Raw genomic sequence first — 16,258 nt, forward strand, 5'->3', positions numbered from 1 at the left:
GAGCTGGTTTGAAGCTGTTGCTGCTGTTCCGCTGCTGTACATCACCAAAAACCGCTGCTGTTTTGCAGCCGACTGCTGCTCGTGGATCTCAGGTTTAGGGTTCCTGTTTTGCGGATTTTGGTGGTTTTGATTGATTGGAAGATATAGGGTTGCTGTTATTGGTTTTTCTTATTTGATTATTGATTATTGTTGACGTGTGTTAATCAACTAAGTTGAAGTCGGGTAACTTTGGTTATTTATTTTTCGTTTGTCATTATGGCTGAAGACGGGAAATTTGTGATTGAAAAGTTTGACGGTTCGGATTTTAGTTGGTGGAAGATGCAAATTGAAGCATTACTTGGTCAAAAGGATCTGGACATGGTTCTTGGTAAAAAAACCAGAGAAGATGAATGAAGAACAGGCAGTTCTTTGGGATACGAAGGATAAGAAAGCCAGAGGGGTTATTACACTGAGTTTGACGAGAAACGTGGCTTACAACATCATGTCTCAAACTACTGCCAGTGGTATGATGTCGAATATGTATGAGAAACCGTCTACCGCTAATAAGGTATTCCTGATGAGAGAGCTATTTACCATGAGAATGAAAGAAGGGTCATCAGTGACCGAGCACAGTGACCGAGCACATTAACAAATTGAACTTGATCTTGTCCAGATTGTCTTCTGTCTTCTGTTAAGATAGAGTTTGATGATGAGACTAAGGTTGTACTATTACTATCTTCATTGCCTGATAGTTGGTCCGGGATGGTGACAGTTGTTACTAGCTCGGTGGGAACCGATGATATGACATTCGAAAAGATTCGGGATTTGGTATTGGGTGAAGAAATTCGCCGAAGAGGTACTCAGTCGGGGTCTGCTTCTGAGATGTTACATGTTGGCAAGAAGGGGAATAGCAGGAATAGTGGCAAGGGTCGTGGCAAGAGTCCATCTAGAACTCGGCCAAGTGTGCGTTGTTTGGACTGCAACGAGACAGGGCATCTTAGGAGTTCGTGTCCTAATAAGAAGAACTCCGATGAAGGTTTGAATTCTGCTTTTAAAAGTGCTTTTGATTCAAATGATGGTGATGCACTGGTACTTAGTAGTGTGGAACCTTGGGTCATGGATTCTGGTGCATCAGTTCATGCCACCCACAGTGTTGATTGCATGCAGAATGTTAAAAAGGTCAATTTTGGCAAAGTTAGGCTTGGAAACGGTAAGGTTCTTGGTGTGACTGGCATAGGTAATGTTGTCTTGGATACTTCTTTCGGTACTACCTGGACTTTGCTTAACGTGAGGGCCGTTCCAAAGCTAAAGACAAGTTTAATCTATGCTGGGCAATTGGATGATCAGGGTTTTGATGTGAAATGACCACCCCTGTTAAGACGAACGCCAAAGTTGGGCTCACTGATTCAATAGTTAAACGAGTTCGGTCGACGGTAAAGAACTCCGGGACTCCAGGTAAGGTAATCTGCTTGAGCGTATTTGGAAGTCTGAAGGTGTACGGGAGTTTCGTGACAGACTGACAGTGAGAGTAGCTCGACGCAGTCAGGGAATCTACGTTGGGTTCGAAAGACTAGGGATCCGAATGAAATCTTTCCTTAGATACCGTCATTGGAGAGTGTTCCTCTGAGAAGTCCCAAAGCTACTTTGTAGGAGTCAGATGGGATTGAGGATGTGAAGCTGAGGTCTGGTAAGACCGTGTTGGGGTCGTCTGAGGCTCCAACGGGGCCTTCTGTTTAATAAGCGGGGGTCTGCTGCAACTAGGTGTGCTATGGTTTGAAGTTTGGTTTGTTCGTTGAGCTGGACCTGTTTTTCTGTTCCATGTGTTTTTGGATAACTATTTAGACCAGGATATTGTTTGCTTGAAAAGCGGGTTGAAGTTTTTCGAAAGGTATTCAAGTGGGAGATTGTTGGGCGTGAAGTCCTTGTTTGGGCTTGTTTTTAATTCGGGCCGACTGGCTTTTAATTAGGCCTTAAAAGGCTGGTTTTAATTAGGTTTCTTGGGGACCAAGTTTGTAAACCCTAGTTGTCTCCTATATATACTGGTCTATTGTATTGTAATTCTGTGTCATTGAGCTTAATAAAATCCCTAGTTGCAGCCGTGGATTAGTTCACACACTTTGTGAGAGATACCACGTTATATTCTCGTGTTCTTATTTATTTTCTGTTTTGCTTCCGCTGTGCAACCCTACTGTTCCTAACATATGGCTGGTGCATCCTTGTGGGAAAGTTTGTTTGATTGATATAAAAAGGGATTTTTGCATATAAACCCAACATTTAGGAAAACTTTTTAAAGCAGTAATAACTCCTATATATATGAACATTGTAATATCTTATTTTCAATATGACTGCTTTATCTATCATTAGACATTTGTAGTTGACTGCTCACAACAAGATGCTGTTAGGATTATGCAACTATAATGCCACTACTATCACGATCAAAATATCATATGATTTGCCCGTAGGGACACAACTTTTTTCTTGGTACTAAGTGAGGACTTCGCAGAGGTCCACCCTTCCTGCTATTATTCTCACCTCACTACAGAATTCTCAAAGATTGGTTGCGCTGATGCCCCCAAATTCATGTAGTTGATAGGGAGGATTCTTATTAATGAACCCAAGTACAAACAAAGTCTACAATTGATGTGGAATTCACCTAAGGTGTTTCAATACAAGTATGAGTCAGGTGTATCAAAGATATTAGTGGCCTGACTGCAGTTGTAACAATTAGCATCCATGCACTTTTCACATAAACTACATGGCTATTTGCCTAGTTTGACTTCGTACGAATATAAAGGGATCAAGAAAAGATAAAGAACCTATATATCACCTATTTGTTCAACTAAAGATGACCCTTAATGAACCCATGGACTATTGTAACCAACAATCTAATAGTTCAAATACACCTATTAAAAGACCAACTTATTAAACACGTAATTCATTGAACACTTATACTAATAGCTCATGCAACTCAAGTCATTTTCTATCTCGGTTACCTATTACACAAAAAGATGTGGACGTGAATAATATAAGATGACTCATGCTCTCTACTCACATTTACACATAAATGAGATGGTTTTCTAGCAGCGTACCAGGATGTATGGTTAAAATCCAAAGTTTGCATTTTTGTCCATCATAGATCTATAATCTGTTAACCGACAAACTTCATATGTCAAAAAGTTGAGTGATGGACGATATCAGCTAGTTTTTACATGATGAGCTCCGGAGTTTTGACCCTTGGTTTTTAAGCTGCTATTCGCTCCTGATCACGTAAATTGTTGGTTCCTGCCCTACCTGCTTTTAAAAGTACATTATATATGTGTAATCACTTCATTTATTTGATCTAGCACGATCAGAGATATTAGATAATTAATATACCTCTTTTTTTCAGTTTCTTCCTGAAGCTTCTCTTCCTGCTAAACGCCTTTTCCTGCAGACATAGAAAAGGGTTCAATTTATGCAAGGGCAAAAGAAGTATACAAAGATAACAATAACATATGTATGTACAGTTAAAGGTGTTTCAAGACATCTGATACATGAAAAGCATCATTACCACAGGCTCGCACAGATTTCCAGCTAGACGAACTGCAGCAACAAGATCACGGTTCGACTCATTGTACATACTTGTAACAAGGCCCGGCTGACCGGCTCTGGCAGTACGACCCACCCTGTGTAAGAAATCTACAGCAGATGTAGCAAATTCTGCCTGCAATCAAATGCAGAGGATCAACAAACAGATCCCTAAAATCTCCTTTAAAAAAAAAAAGAATACAGAAAGAAAATAAAGTTTCAACTTTCAGGTACCTGTATAACATGTGAAACGTTGGGAATGTCAGTGCCACGAGCAGCAGCATCAGTGCATACAAAGATCCCTCCTTTTTGTTGAAAATCAACCAAATTTCTTGTGCGTTCTTCTAAAGAGCTCTCACTATGATAACAATAACACTCAATACCTGCTCCGTGTAGGACTTGGGCGATAGCTGCAACAGCCTCAACTGTGTTTGCGAAAACCATTGTTCGCCTCAACCCATTATCAGATGTTAACATATTTGTGTGATTGACAGCATCTATAAGTACATCCACTTGCGAGTCAACCGTGACTTCAATCCATTTCTGCTCTAATCTTGGATTATGACGATGGAGATAAAGCCCACTAACCCATGTAGCATCCGGAAACAACCGTTTGAGTTCACCACCAGCAGTTCTCTTTCCATTTTCAGGAAGTGTGGCTGCGACAAAGATGTACTGCTTGCTGCGTTCGTATATCTCCCTGGTCCTTCTCCAGTCTCTCTTCTTTGTAGTAACTGATTCAGTTTCTTGAAAAGAATGCCCATCATCATTGCCATCCTCACTGTGTTCAACATCCTCAGGCATGAGGTTACCTTGGATGTCTTGACTGTCCTCTAAGTCGAACTGCATAATGGATTCAGACTCCACATCCAGTGTCTTGTCAATTGGAGCATTTTTGGCCCTTGACAGCACTTTTTCATCAAAACGAAACATGTTTATAAGGCGAATAACTTGATTTTGGAAACTCCCACATAGAAGCATGTCTGCTTCATCGAAAACCTAGCATATTAATATTTAGAATAAGAAACAACCTTAGTTACAAACGTATAAAAGAATCATGAGTAGCACATAACCGAAACATTACCACATGTTTAACATGGCGAACAAACTCAGCACGACGACGCCTTTCAGGATCGATAGCATGAAGGTAGTTCAAAAGAGCTGCAGGAGTTGAGACTAATATTTTTGGTTTCTCAAGCGGCCAGCCCTGACTTCCACAGACGGCAGCAGCTCGAAGAAGGGGTTCTCCCTTATCGTCACATATAGAATTAGCCATACGAACAACTTGCTGACATAGCATAACATTAGGGCAAAGAACAAGAGACATGATAGGCAGAGGAGGAGGATCATCGTCACCATGACGATGTGATAAGAGGTGCTTGTGAAACAAAGGAACAAGATAAGCATGTGTCTTGCCACTACCGGTTTCGGCAGCAACAATAACATCACTAATCTTTTCATTAAGTATAGCAGGGATTGAAGCAGCCTGCAAAATTACTAAAAAATCTAAATAACGGAAGAGAATAACATATAAGCATAAAAAAAACAATCAAACGATAATAATCACCAAATATAATCAAAAAATAAAATCTGATATACATTTACATATACTCAACTATATATATATATATAGGAGAGAGATCAAATAAGAAGGTGTCTTAAGGAGAGAAGGTGTGGATTTAAAAAAAAACGCGGTGGCATTTTTGTAAATAAATCAAACTTTTATCAGCCTGGTTTTGGGTCAGCTTGGGTCTGGGTCAGCTTGGGTCTGGGTCAGCTTGGGTTATGATCAGCTTGGTCTGTCATCTTGGTTGGGTCAGCTTGATCAGCTTGGGTTCTAGTTCAGCTTGGTTGGTCAGCTTGGTTTTGGGTCAACTTGGGATCTGATCAGCCTGGGTTCTAGCCCAAGCTGACCCAAACCCAACCTGATCCATCCCAAGCTGACCCAACCGAACCCCAAGCTGACCCAACCGAACCCGTAATCTACATTTGTGTAGATTAATCTACATTTGTGTAGATTGTGTGTAAATTGTGTCAAGCTAACCCAACCCCAAGCTGACCCAAACTTGAACCAAGCTGACCCAACCCAGAACCCAAGCTGACCCAAAACCCATAAGCTACATTTGTGTAGATTATGTGTAAATTGTGTCAAGCTAACCCAACCCCAAGCTGACCCAAACCTGACCCAAAACCCATAATCTACATTTGTGTATATTAATCTACATTTGTGTAGATTATGTGTAATTGTGTCAAGCTAACCCAACCCCAAGCTGACCCAAGCTGACCCAACCTGACCTGACCCCAAGCTGACCCAAACCTGACCAAACCCATAACCCATAATCTACATTTGTGTAGATGTGTAGATTATGTGTAAATTGTGTCAAACTGACCTGAACCAGGCCCCAAGCTGACCCAACCATGACCAAAGATGACCCAGACCCCAAACTGACCTAACCCCAAGCTGACCCAAGCTGGCCTAAACCTGACAAGACCCCAAGCTAACCCAGACAAACTGACCCAGACCCAAACTGACTAACCAAACTGACCCAAACCAAGCTGATCCAACTCAAGCTGACCCATCTCAAGCTGACCCAACCCACTGAAATCCCAAGCTGACCAAGCTTCACAAAACTTTCATTTATTTACAGGATAGCCACCGCACTTTTTTTTTTTTAATTTTGCCACATGTCGCGTTCTGATTAGCTAATAGGGTCTTCTCTCCTTAAGACACCTTCTTCCAGGATCCTCACCCTATATATATATTTTATATATATATATATACACACACACAATGGCATGAAATACACAACAATCTAAATAATGGATATAAATCACAAATAATCATCAAAAACGGATAAAAAGACGAACAATCAATAACGTTGTTTCCCTTAAAATCATGTATTTCAACCACATTTTATATAAAAATTTTTACATAGAAATGGAAAACGCTAATCAATAACTAAACAAAATCCATCAATATATATATATACATACATATACAGATATAGATACATATATATACATAATGATCAAAAAAACAAAACCAGATACACACAGTGACACAGATACATATATACATATATATATATAGGGAAAAGTGAATATAAAAAGAACCTGAATGAGAGAAGGGCGATTGAGGCTAATGGCGGAAAGAGACTGAGATAAAGTATGAGCAATTCCTAAGGAGCTCCAGGATACCGCTTCGTCGGAATAGAAAGTCTCCTTGTTTTCATTGGCGGCGGCGGCGGAGGCGAAAGTCCTGAATCGAGCACGGTGGTGGAATCGGAGGGAACAAGTACGAAAAGAAGATAATGAAGAGGATGATGAAGATAATTTAGAGAGATTATTAAAAAGAAGAAACAATGGAAGGGAACGCTGCTGAATAACAATCATCATATCTCTAGAAAATACTAGTACTATTACTGGATGTTGAAAGTGGCTGTGTGTGTGTATTAGTAGGTTACAACTACGGATAGAGCAAAGAGTCCCCGGTCGATAAGTTTTGGTGATTTTCGGTACACGGGTATCATTGATACGGGATCGGAAAGGTACAGGTGCCAATAATTTAGGGGTGTAATCGAGCCACTAAAATACCGAGCTCGACCGAGCCTTTATTTTCATGCTCGAATTTGCTTTTGCTTTACTAATCAATATCTTCGAGCTCAATTCGACTCGATACGACTTGATTATGTAGTATACTAAATTTAAGAGCAAGTTAGTCCAATAAGATCAAAAACTCAAAGCTCAATTCTATATTTTGAATCGACTCGATTAAGTTCGACTCAGTAGGATTATAATTATATAATAACATATACTATTCAAGGTAAAATTGTAATATTGAACAAACTCAATGAACTCGCAAGCATTCCGAATAAGTTATTTTGAGGCTCGAACTTGATTTAAAAGTCTACTCAAGTAGCTTGAGCTCGAATCGATTCAAACCGAATCAATTTTTTTTTTGAGAGATCGCGAACTGTTTCGTCTCATTATTACCTGTGGGTGTTATGCCCATCCTTATTAACCCAATGTATACGTATGGTTTTTAGTTATATAACAATATTATTCTAGATAATGAACAAATTTTACTTTATAAACGATATAAAGATAAAGATTATCTATAAATATCAAAATTAGACATATAATAGGTTACTTCATTTTGTATGAGTACTAACATAGAAAATTGAAGGAACGTGATGCATCGATGCAGGTTAGTTTTATTTTGATTACTTTACTAAATGTAGTATCGTTTCATTTATTAAAGTAAATTATAACAATAACAAAGTCTTTTCATTTTATAAGATATGAAATGAGTAGGAACATACTAGAACGTATAAGCTTCGTGACCAAGTAGTTGGGACCATAATAACAAAAGACGATAATTATAGAACCGCATTAAATATGGCATAAATGATAGTCATAGTAGTGTCTTACCACATTAAACATTAGGGCCAACGAAGTCGAACACGGGTTCAGGACGGGAACCAGCCCGCCAGAAAATACCGCCGTCGATAACGCGGGCTGGCCAAGGGGTTGATTTGGGAGGGTTTGAAGCCGGCTAACGGGTTGAAGTATTTTGGGTCAAAAGTGACCGTGGAACATTTGACTAGCCGTTTGGAGCGTGCGTTTTTAATTAACAAAAAAAAAATTCCCCCTTTATATATATACAACTTCTAATTCTCAAACCAAAACACAACCAAATCTACACCTTTATCACATATACCACAATTTAACATGGATCCATAGAGACGAAAACAACAACAAAACGTAGCTAGTGTCTCACGAGGTCGAGGTCGAGGTCGGGGTTGAGGCGAAGAACAAGAACAATATCCACAACAAAATCAACAACAATATCAACAACAATAGTAACAACAATCAAGCTCACAATACTATATTCTCGAACCACCAATTCGAAGGCAATCTTATGCTCAACCGATATATCATCCTCCTCCCCCTCCCGCAATGGATCCTTGACAATACGTTATGCGCCAAATGGCCGAGATAGATCTCGAAAATTTCGATCCATTCGATTCCTAACTCAACCCAACACCCATTCTTGACGACGACGATGAGGCTGCAACCGACACACAAAGAAGCTCCATTTGTTATAATTGTTATATTCATACATTTATATTAGTCATGTTTCAAAATGGGGAAAACAAAATAGTATTAAACGAACTGGAATAGTTATAGGACCGCATGAATCAATATATTGTTTGGAATAATGAAGACAATATTAATTACAACATGACAATAACTTCTTACAACCCAAATTGTCTATGAGATAAAACTAACTAAACAAAAACTAAGACTTACTACAAAAGTTTTTATAAAGTATTAAAAAATTGATCCATAAGATGTAGCTTGGGAAAGTTGCAAAACAAACTATGATACGATACAAAGATGTCTGATCACTGGTGCAAGAAGCCCAGAAGTGACTACAACATCTCAAGTTAAAAGAAATAATAAAACTGTGATCAGTCAATAAAAATAACACAATGGAAAACTAACCCATACATTTTGTAATAATGCATCATCAAGGTTGTCCTTCCTCAATGAGAGCAAATGTCGCATTTCACCTAGCAAGTTGTCTCAACCAATTCCTTTGTGATATGGAAAATCCTATATTGTATCTCATCCATTTATGTAGCATCCACAGTAATGATGGTAACGAAAGAATGTTGTATAGTCGCAAAAGAATATATAAACAAGGGTATAAAGTTTGAGCAAAATGGTCTATATATTTTGAACGACAAAGGTGGAATTTTATAAATAAAACAATACTAGCAAGGAGCTATCGATACTACAATAAGCAAGAAACGAATTAGGCAAATGGTCTATATATATAGGAAAAAGAGCTCCATTCGTTGGCCACTTCCATCCTACCAACAAATCTAAATCTTGTTTGCTTTAAGTCTTCAACCACCCAAGGATTATCCTACACCGAAAGTTAAAAATCTCTCGACGGTGTGACTTTATAAATAAATCACCTTATAAATCAGCATACAAGAGTACAAGTTACTACCAAAATTTATGGATAGCCATTAGCCCAACTTAAAAGTTTATAGACGTTCATAAAATATACCTATTTCTTTACCCGGGTGGAACAGTTGCCATAAAGTCTCACCATTCAACTGTTTCTAGTGGTAGCAAAAAGAAGAATTGGTGCTTTTTTTTTAAATCAACTGAAGATATAATAGATCGTCCCTTTCTCAAACAAACTCTTTATAGTTTATGTATGCACCGCAAACATAACATACATTGCAAACTTTTTCAAGTATAAACAAATACCATCATATTGAACCTGTGACAAAAATGGGGCGAAAATACCATCGCAAGAATGGTTTTGAGTTTTGACATTTCGAGAGACAAATTTCGGTTTCAAAAACCCTTTAGATTAGTTAAAAGGTAACGTTAAAACTCAGTTGCAATTTAAATGTTTTAAGAAAAAGTTGTGAATTTAAACCGGGGACACTAGATGTAGATTAAAAACCAAAATATATAAGTTATCGAATATTCAACAACACAAACATTTCAATATTCATCTGATGTTTATCAGATTTAAACAATAACCTGCAACACAGTGATCAAGTGCTGATGAAAATTATCAGCAATACAATACTATGTACAGAAGCTGATGAAAATTATCAGCAACACAATACCATAAACAGAAGCTGATTAAAATATGTGCAAGTTTCACAAGACTTTATAATAATAACCTGCAACACAGTGATAAAGTGCTTAACTAAATTTAAACAAACAAACAGCAGAGATTTTTGTTGCTGCTGCTTAAAACGATATGCCAACCTTGGTATTAAGGACTAAAATTAACAAACCAAAGATTAAAACCAGAATAACAAAATCAAACCAGAGCAATATAAATAACAAAATCAAACCAGAGCAATATAGTAAAAACATGAATCTCAAAATTTAAAAGATCATAGTCTGAAAATATTCTGAAGACAACTGGCTAAAAGTAGTGAACCATAGCAGTAATTACAACACAGTAAAGAAACATTGTAGCAAATATGACAGGATAAAATAAGGACACACAAAATTCCCTTATCAGGTACCTTTGTTGCTTACAGCTTGTCCTCGAAATCAGAGAGCGGGGTCATCTGCTCCTTCAAACCCTTCCTCTTACGGATAGTAGTAACAAGGTTGTTTGCCTGTGATCCAGCTTCCAACGGGTCTGAACCCATCATGTCCCAATGATCAAACACACATTGAGGGAAGGCTTGACCTGAAGTAGACGCTCTCAAAGCACTAGAAAACCCAAATGATTCCACGACGGGGAGGTAAGCCTTGATGTTGTACAATGGAGTTCCAGGCCTCTGCATCTCCTCAAACACATGCCCACGCTTTTGATTCAACACACTGTAGATTCCACCAAGAGCATTCTCGGGTGCCTGGATTTCAACAAGATAGACGGGTTCAAGAAGACGTGGTTTGGCAGTAAGCTGAGAAGCATAGATAACCCTTCTGGCTGTTGGGATGACTTGACCACCACCTCTGTGAATAGCATCAGCATGGAGAACAACGTCACATACTTCAAAACAGATACCTCTCATATTCTCTTCTGCCAAAGCACCTTCTTTAGAAGCCCACTGGAAACCAGCAACCACTGAATCCTTGATTTCATTCAAATACTGGACTCCCTTACACATATCAACCACCATATTGGGACCGGTTGTTTCAGGACCAAAACACCAGATCTTCTTGGCAAGATCCTTGTCCCATCCAAATTCCTCTGACAAGATCTTGGAGCGAACCTTTGGGTCATCACGTGGACCAATTCTGCCATCATCTATAGCCTCAGCAAGTCCCTCCTCCAAGGGCCTGGCTTCCATGTAGAGACGGTTGTGCTTGTTAGGGGACTTGCTCATAACAGTGCGAGATGATTTCTCAAGGACAGTTTCACGGAAGGACACAACTGGATCTGAAACATTAATTTCAGCACCACCCATGAAATCTTCTTGCAAGTCCTTCAAACAAATTTCAAGATGAAGTTCTCCAGCACCAGCAATGATGTGTTCACCAGATTCCTCAATAGTACAAACAACCATAGGGTCAGACTTAGCAAGACGTTTAAGACCCTCAACAAGCTTAGGGAGATCAGATGCAACCTTGCACTGAACTGCAACACGCACAACAGGGGAAACAGAAAACTTCATGGCACGAATAGGGTGGGCATCAGTTTCCTTCTCATTGGTCAATGTTGCATTCTTGGTAATAAATTGATCCAAACCAACCAAAGCAACCGTGTTACCGCAGGGAACATCTTCAACAGTTTCTTGCTTTTTACCCATCCAGATAACAGTTCTCTGAACACTCTTGTTATACAAATCCTTCTTTTCACCAGGGACATAGTTGGGACCCATGATCCTGACCTTCATACCAGTAGAAACCTTTCCAGCAAACACACGACCAAAGGCAAAGAATCTACCTTTGTCAGAAGCGGGAATCATCTTAGAAACATAAAGCATAAGAGGGCCATTAGGGTCACAGTTCCTAATAGCATTAGCATACTGATCATCCAAAGGACCCTCATACAGATTCTCCACACGGTATCTCTGGGCCGTGTGAGGGGAAGGCAAATGAAAGATCATCATCTCAAGTAAAGCAGTAGCAGCAGGAAGCCAGCACTGCATGACACGCTTCATAAGAGCCTTGCCCATCAACTCTTTCTCCTCAGCCTTCATGGTAACACCAAGCTTTGCCAACATAGGCCACAGCTTATCTTTCTTGTCAGTCATGCACGTGTTGATAACTTGCTTAATTGGTTCATAACAAAACTGAACAAAACCACGCTTGCATGTAGCAGAACCAGTGCTCTTGGTAGTCCACTTCTTGGTTGCTGGGTCAAAAAAGTTCTCGCCCCACAGCCTTTCCATCATTTTCGATTCATCAACACCAAACTTGGAAGCATACATCTTCGCAAAGTTGGTAAGAGTAAATGCCCAACCATGGAGCCCAGCAGAAAATGCAACAGTACCTTTCTCAGGATAAACCATGACATCACCTAGAAGTGGGTCCTCATATGTAGCCATGATCACATTAGCGTTTTCAATAACCCTCTGGAAGGTTTGATATGCTTCTTCTCCATCAACTTGAAGCTCAAGGAAACACCTATCCATCTTGTTGACAGTCAGAACTGGTCGGATCCTTTCACCAAGAGCTTGACGAAGGACAGTTTCAGTTTGAACACACACACCCTCAATACAGTCTACCACAACAAGGGCACCATCAGTGATACGTAGAGCAGCAGTAACTTCAGAAGAGAAGTCAACGTGCCCAGGTGAGTCAATAAGATTGATCAAGTATTCATTCCCATCACGGTCTCCCTTGAAGGCTTTGAGAGCTGCATCAGTCATCTCATAGTATAGCGAGATGCCAGTGGATTTGATTGTAATACCACGTTCTGCTTCATCAGCACGGGTATCAGTCATACGAACATCACCAGCAACTTCTTGGGCAATAATACCAGCAGCAGCCACAAGTGAGTCAGTCAAAGTGGACTTCCCTATAAACATAAAAAGCAAGGTTAGCAACTGATTTAACCATTTCCATAATAAAACTAAGAAATACAAGTTAAATTAAGAAATTATATTCGCACAGTGGTATGAATAAACTATCTAGAAGAGCTGTTCCATTACCGTGATCAACATGAGCAATAACAGACATGTTACGAATGTTATGCTTCTTGTCCATAATGCCACGAAGCTCTTCAGCTGTAAACTTCACCTGCAGGTTGACATAAAGACCGGTATCAGTTAAACAATCTTTGCCAATGAAGTGAGAAAATGCAGATAAAGTATCACTTACCATTTTGCTAAGTTTTTACGACTCCAACAACAATCGTCTTAAATGCTAGTAAGAAAAAGAAAACCTGACAAAATAACAAACAATATAATTGTCAGCAACAGAAAATCACAGCTATAACAACTTCTACAACAACATATGATATGAATTCTAAATGTCATAATATAACCAAAAAGAACTTGATAACAATCATGTGAAGCATAAGTATTTCACAAATATAGAGCAGACACACGATACATTGAAACATAAAAGTCCATTCAGATAAATCACATCACAGATCATACAAGTAACTTGAAACATAAAAACAAATAGCAAGGGTCAGACACACAATACACTGAACAAATCATCAACGAATACTAATGGCGATAATACGATAGAAAACATATACAGAAATCCATTCAGATAAGTCACATCACAGATCATACAAGTAACTTGAAACATAAAAACGATTAGCAAAGAATGCATAAAATTTATATACATCACTGTATATTATGAGGTAACAGTTACTCTGATTGTGCAGTAAACTAAGTTGCTATCACACATTTATACAAAAATCTATAATGAAATATTTAACAGAAACCATCAATGACTACCAGTAACTAAGCATATATACATAGCATACATTATCATATATATAATCTAAACATAATAACTTCTGTTGATATCATAACAAATCACACTTATTTCAGCTAAACAAATCAATAACACACAAACATCAAATCGATCAAACACGCATAAGAAACATAACAAATATATCAAATGATTAAGCTCAATCAAGCATATTCAAAAAGAATATAAGTTAAACCGGCTTTACATACATTAACATATCAAATGATAATCAGCATACTGAATAAGATCATCATAAACACATACATACATACATATATATATACACACATATATATCAGATTTAATATCTATATATACTTGTATGTCTATGACATAGCGATGAATAGATAGCATGAAACATACAGCAATAGAAATAATAAAAAGTAAATAAAAAATAATCATCAAAAACAGTTCAAAATAGTAACAATTGATAACTATTATCAAAAAACAAAATCGTATTCATATATATATATATACAGAGCATCAAAAACAGTAAACAATCAAGCAATCTAAGTAACAAAAATAAATCAAAAATAATCATCGAAACAGATCAAAATAGTAACAATTGATAACTATTATCACAGACATATTTATATTCATACATACATACATATATATAATACAGAGTATCAAAAACAGTAGCACTCAATAACTATAATCAAAACAAAATCATACATACAGAAATATATATATATAATCAGAAACAGAATCATGTAAACATAGATATACATATATATATATATTTATGTTATATCGACGAAATAATAGCAGATCTGAATAGATAATAAGTTAAAGAAGAGGATTCATACCGGAAAATAGAAGAAAAAGAAATAGAAGGAGCGGCGGTATAGGAATGAGAGAAGAGAAGCTCTCTCAGTTAACCCTAAAACTTGAGAATGAGGAAATATTTATATGAGAGAGATATTATAGACAGAAAGATATTTTCATTTCGTCGAGTGGAATATTCGGCCTTCAATGAGGACCATCACATTTATGGGTTGGGCTTCTTCTTTTTTTTAGTATCGTAGCCCAATGTGAATCCAATTGTATCGTGGCCTGATTATTCTAGCTTGAATGACTTTTCATACTTGTGATCGAGATCAAACATATGAATATGGAAGTGATGGCGGGGTTATGATGTAATGGTAACGATGGTGATGGGGCGATCTATCTGACGGGTTCTGCTTCCGGATTTAAAAATTCGTCGAAAATATATCGAATGACCACTCTAATGAAAGAGCATGAAAATTTTTAAGAATATCCATATAATTTTTATAATTTATTGATGTACGGTTTTTGAGATAAAAGATTTTGAATGAATTAAAAAAATAAAATGATTTATGGAGGGAGAAAAAAAAATGATTGGTTGAAATTTGAGAAGAGAGAAAGGATATTATTGTTATTTTGGATAAATATAGAATAGATAGGAGAGACATTTTGGGAAAGTAAATGTTAAAACTTAAAATCAATATTGAAATTTTAAATTCAATGTTGAAAAACAAACATGAATTTGCTTTATAATATACGAGAAAAACTGCCCGCGCATTGCAACGGTGAGATGGTAGGGGTGATAGGTCATAGGAGGTGATAAGTCATAGAGTGTCATATCCAAATGCTTTATCCGTACAGGCTCCGCCCTCGCATTTCAAAATTCGTCGAAAGTATATCGAATGACATCTCTAATGAGAGAGCATGAAATTTTAAGAACACACATACAATATCTATAATTTATCGATATACGGTTTTTTAGATAAAAGATTTTGAATAAATTAAATGTATAAAATGATTTATGGAAGAGAGAGAAAACAATGAGTGGTTGAGATTTAAGGGTATTATAGCTGTTTTGGTATTCTGGAGCGCCTAAGTCGATAAATGGAGTAGGGATCATCATGACAGATCGACTTAAAGACTTTGTAGTACATGTGGAAAGACACAGGGATATGTTGATGTTGGTGAGATTAGTGATACAAGAGGAGACTATAAACGTGATCAGCGCGTAAGCCCCACAGTCGGGCTGGAGTGAGGGAGAGAAGAAGAGTTTTTGGGACTCACTGGATGAGCTCGTGAGGAGTTACCTGGATGACTAACGACTAGTTTTAGGAGGAGACTTAAATGGGCATATAGGAGTACAGTCAGACGGCTACCCGGGTGTACACGGGGGTTTAGGATTTGGTCGGAGGAATGATGAGGGACGCAGGATATTGGATTTTGCTACTGCGCATGACCTGGTAATAGCAAACTCGTTCTTCCGAAAGAGGAAATCTCAGCTGATTACCTACCAGAG

At 38.0% G+C, this 16,258-nt stretch overlaps 2 protein-coding genes and 1 long non-coding RNA gene across 3 annotated transcripts; all 3 read right to left on the reverse strand.

The window, feature by feature from the left end:
- Positions 1 to 2,898: 2,898 nt before the first annotated feature.
- On the reverse strand, positions 2,899 to 7,053 carry LOC122591270 (DEAD-box ATP-dependent RNA helicase 22). The gene is made up of 6 exons (XM_043763509.1): positions 6,661 to 7,053; positions 4,631 to 5,032; positions 3,781 to 4,545; positions 3,530 to 3,682; positions 3,355 to 3,406; positions 2,899 to 3,270 (listed from the first exon to the last, which is right to left on the reverse strand). Exons 1-6 carry the CDS (start codon positions 6,940 to 6,942, stop codon positions 3,221 to 3,223), a joined length of 1,704 nt encoding a protein of 567 aa, XP_043619444.1. The 5' UTR covers positions 6,943 to 7,053; the 3' UTR covers positions 2,899 to 3,220.
- Positions 7,054 to 8,263: 1,210 nt separating this feature from the next.
- Positions 8,264 to 9,460, reverse strand: LOC122590582. Its single transcript, XR_006322541.1, has 2 exons — positions 9,061 to 9,460; positions 8,264 to 8,617 (listed from the first exon to the last, which is right to left on the reverse strand). It is a non-coding gene; the product is annotated as an uncharacterized LOC122590582 (long non-coding RNA).
- A 989-nt stretch (positions 9,461 to 10,449) lies between these two features.
- On the reverse strand, positions 10,450 to 14,857 carry LOC122594351 (elongation factor 2). Its single transcript, XM_043766821.1, has 4 exons — positions 14,784 to 14,857; positions 13,369 to 13,432; positions 13,200 to 13,287; positions 10,450 to 13,066 (listed from the first exon to the last, which is right to left on the reverse strand). The coding sequence occupies exons 2-4, from the start codon at positions 13,369 to 13,371 to the stop codon at positions 10,626 to 10,628; spliced, it is 2,532 nt and encodes an 843-aa protein (XP_043622756.1). The 5' UTR covers positions 13,372 to 13,432; positions 14,784 to 14,857; the 3' UTR covers positions 10,450 to 10,625.
- Between the last annotated feature and the right edge of the window lie 1,401 nt (positions 14,858 to 16,258).

The sequence above is a fragment of the Erigeron canadensis genome, chromosome 3 (genome assembly GCF_010389155.1).
Source record: "Erigeron canadensis isolate Cc75 chromosome 3, C_canadensis_v1, whole genome shotgun sequence".
In the NCBI taxonomy this organism is placed as follows: Eukaryota; Viridiplantae; Streptophyta; class Magnoliopsida; order Asterales; family Asteraceae; genus Erigeron; species Erigeron canadensis.